Here is a 3,932-nt window from a genome sequence, read left to right as displayed (position 1 = left end):
GCGGTTCCTGCATGAAGACTGGATGGATCATAAATCTGCTATTCTCGGAAGTGCTTTCTGGATTTTTGTAGGCTTCTCATTCTCTTTGTGTAGAAGCTTCCTCCGTCCGGAGAGTCTATAAATTGCTGTCTTAGGTATGTAGGGAGTCAGCTCGGATTGTGTTGCCTTCAGATCTCGTGTAGAGTCCTTTTCCCATTTGTGGGCTGTATCCGAGGAGACGGTGATGCTTCCTCTGTATCCTTCTCTGTGCTCCGACATCAGTCCTCATAGGTCACTGTTAATGGGAGAGAAAGGAGTGGAAGGAGTGTAAGTGTAGGGTGAGTAATGGACCTGATTATGTTTGGCTAACTAACATGTCTCATAATTGAAATTAGAAGTATTTTTATTAGAAAACATCAAAGGATGCAGATTTTTTAAGTATTGAAAATTAGGATGACCTGAATGACAATGCAACATCATAATGGGGCATTCAACGACTCATGATAAACTTCAACTCCTAAGAGGTGTGTCCACACTTTTAGTGCTCTTTTCTTGGAAGTAATATAGTCCAGCTAATCTCTCAACAGTTCCAATCATCGTCCTCGAATGATGATCCAGAAAAACACCACCATCAGAAGAGAAATTAACAACGCAATCAACATCATTCGTCATCTTGCTGACAATACCGCGTTATATTGGAACTGGGGAACATGCAAAATAGATTTCAGAGCTATATTAGTTGTTAGTATAATCTACCATTTACTAAAAATGAAACAACAAGAACTATCTACGATTATAACTATATCTTTTCTAGAGCAAGGATAATAAGTTGTGAAAGCTTACGAGCATCCAATCATGTGATTTGTAGTTCCTGAATCAATAATTCACTGGCTAGATGAGGAATAAACAGTGAGAGCCATAGGAAGAGTGTCTTGTCAGATGAAAGAGGTTGACGGACCCGTAGAGGCTTGATTGGCAACAAGAAGTTTGATCAATTGCTCAATCTGGGTTTTTGGTGATTCAGAGAATTCCATGATGTTTGCCGTGGTAGGTTCGACCGTCGCCGTGAGACCCTTGATAGCAGATGATTTGGCCGAAGGTTTGTAAGCCGGCTTACCGTGAAGCTTCCAATACTTGTCCCGAGTTTGGTTGGGTTATTGACGACAATCACATGTTAGGCATTCAGTTCGAGGTGGCATGTATGAGGGCTGTGTACTATTTGAGATCAAGGTGGACGATTTGGCTGAAGGAGTTGAGGTGCCGAGCATGACGAGTCTTCGACTTTCTTCTCTACGAATCTTAGTGAAAGCGGAGCAAGTTGAAGAAAGAGGATCCAGACCAGGAATACGACTCACACTTCGTGAAAGTCTTTGTTAAATCCAGTCAGGAATTAGAACACGTTCTTTTTATACAATCTTCTGGAAAAGGGATAGGTCACCGTAGAATCCTAAGTGCAGCCTTAGTCTAGGCCGCATTCCATCCATAGTGCAACAAGGTCATTATAGTACTAGGTCACGGTCCTTGACCCCCATTTTGATTCTTGAATTTTATTAGATATTTCATAGAGTTGGCCAGAATTTCTTCGATCCGAGTAAGTATCACGAACAACCGTTCAGAGAACACTAGCAGAAGGGAGGAACATATATGAACGACCAATCAAATCTTTTTGGAGTTGATCAATAACGACATGACCATAGAGTTCTCCGCTTCCCAAGCTCCATTTACTGGGTTTGTCTTTGAAGGCTTACGAATCAATCCTATGAGGTGACCAAACTTCACACGTCCTTTGATGAATAAAGACCCGGCTTGAGTCCATTAGAGAAAATTATTGCTTTCAGTTTATGAGTAGTAATCAATAAACTCATGTTGATTTACAGTCTTCCTGTTTGCAAGGGAGTGGAAGTTGGAGTTAATCCTCCTATGAAATCAAGAACAGCTTCTGAAGGCGATTCAATGTTGGCGGAATATGCCATAATTCAGACAGAGCCAAAGAAGACGTTATGGTTATGAGGCATAGATGAATTTCAGTTGGGTCACGACAGATGGATACAACTGCAGGAATTTTGATACTTGCAAGGAATTACAGAAGTATGGCTCAACTGTTGATGTTGGAAACAGATGCCTATAGAACCATATTGTTGTTGGAAACAGAGCCAAAGATAACCTGTGGCTGGAAGTAGACGGAAAAAACAACTTGCAGCTGGAACCGGAAATAAACGCCGATAGAATTGGAACATGATGAAGCTTGCGGCTGCTGCTTCTTTCAGTAGACCCAACGCCTGTAGAACCAACGTAAATGGTAGTTGGAATAGGTTGATGGTTGCGCTTGCAGTAGGGGGAACAATTGGCTATTGGAATAGGTGGAGGAGGCTGGCGGCTGTTGGAACTGTCAGAGGAGGTTGACGGCTGCTAGAACTGTCAGAGGAGGGGAACTATCAGAGGAGGCCGGCGGTTGTTGGAACTATTAGAGGAGGCCGGCGGTTGCGGGCTCTAGGATTAGACTCTGATATAATGTTGAGAATCGGACTAGAGTAGCTTATTTTTTTTTACAAAAAAAGGGGTATTTAAATCCAAATACAACAGACAACAATGAAAAAAAAAACACAAAATAAACAAACAGGAAAGGACTAAAACAGAATAAAGTAAAAAGAAAATACATAATGAAGGAATAAAAGCTATTAAGAAAGAAGTAATAATTAATAACGGCTTGACATTTGATTGCCGTTAAATCTAATATCTTTTTCTTTTAGTCGTTTGTTAAATTCTGATATCATTATCATTTTCGATGAAACAGTTGCATTCATTTTGCAAATTAAAGTATTTCTAATTCCTTATTTGCACATTTAAAAACGTATAAAATTAAGCAAAGTTTCCTGTCTAAAATATAATTTGGCTATATTACCCAACTGAAAATTGACAATAGGATAGAATTCTTTGTTACGATCATCTTGGAATCCTTTCCTTTTGTGTGCTATCTAAAAGTTTAAATGTCTCCATTTAGAAGTTTCTTAATTTTTAACATGATTCGAAGTAAAATTAACCTCATTTTGTTTTTACCTCAAATAACTGCTCATGCAAGCTGCTGCCCAGTACTTCTTTTTGAAGAATTTTCACAAATAGAAGTGAACAAAATTGGATTTATCCTAATTGCTAATCTCGATCATTTTCTTCCTCCTTTGTGATCTTTTCCTTCTTTTACTTTCCCCTTCTTCGCGTTCCTTTCCTCCCTTTCTTCTCTCTCTTTTCTTTTCCTTTACCTCAGCCTGTAGCCGCTCTTTTAGTTTCCACTTCCTTAATTCTGGATGTTGTATAAGTAGTTTTAGTTATTTTTTTGGGTATGAAAATGGGTCATAAAATTTTAAATAAATTTTGACTTTATCTTAGCAAAATTTTTCATATTACAGCTTGCTTACTTGGTTTGTAGAGTATCGGATTGACATCATTTTTGGTTTGTGCTCCCTGCAGATTCATGCCGATGAGACAAAATGTAGTCTCCTGTTTGCAAGCCGAGCTCTTCAAGTAAAAAATTGTGCCCGTGTCAATGAGGTCTTGCTCATTTGGAATCTACCTGCGCCGGCAAAATAATTTTCACTTTTTAATTTTTGTTATCGATTAATTTATTTGTTTCCTATTTAGTTACCATTCGTTTATTATCAATTAGTAGATTTTACGTTGCATGCTTTTTTAATTTTCAGACTGTTAATTATGTTTTTTTGAACATTCAGATTTTGACAGATGCTGCACTATTGAAGCGTCAAAAAAAAGAAATTGAAGAGCTTCGTGCAAAGTTTCAGGCATTTTTTTGATTTCCTTGATTTTTCTGTTACATTGTTTTATTTTTTATTTTGGATTTGTTTCTTTAAAATTTTAGTTATTTTTGTGTACTTACAGAGTTCTCAATCTGACCATCTGGAGGAGGAAATTCTTAATTTACGGAACACCCTATTACAGGT

At 38.1% G+C, this 3,932-nt stretch overlaps 1 protein-coding gene across 1 annotated transcript in view; it reads left to right on the top strand.

Annotated features, from left to right (window-relative positions):
• Nucleotides 1-3,932, top strand: part of LOC110029814 (kinesin-like protein KIN-7I) — a 43,353-nt gene that overhangs the window by 38,428 nt on the left and 993 nt on the right. The window contains exons 10-12 of the mRNA XM_020732272.1: nt 3,445-3,525; nt 3,705-3,773; nt 3,871-3,930. Of these exons, the coding sequence (XP_020587931.1) occupies nt 3,445-3,525; nt 3,705-3,773; nt 3,871-3,930 (210 nt within the window). The remainder of the gene's footprint in view (nt 1-3,444; nt 3,526-3,704; nt 3,774-3,870; nt 3,931-3,932) is intronic.

This window comes from Phalaenopsis equestris, unplaced genomic scaffold (assembly GCF_001263595.1).
Source record: "Phalaenopsis equestris unplaced genomic scaffold, ASM126359v1 Scaffold000606, whole genome shotgun sequence".
Taxonomy (NCBI): domain Eukaryota; kingdom Viridiplantae; phylum Streptophyta; class Magnoliopsida; order Asparagales; family Orchidaceae; genus Phalaenopsis; species Phalaenopsis equestris.
This window is presented reverse-complemented; position numbering and strand designations above follow the sequence as displayed.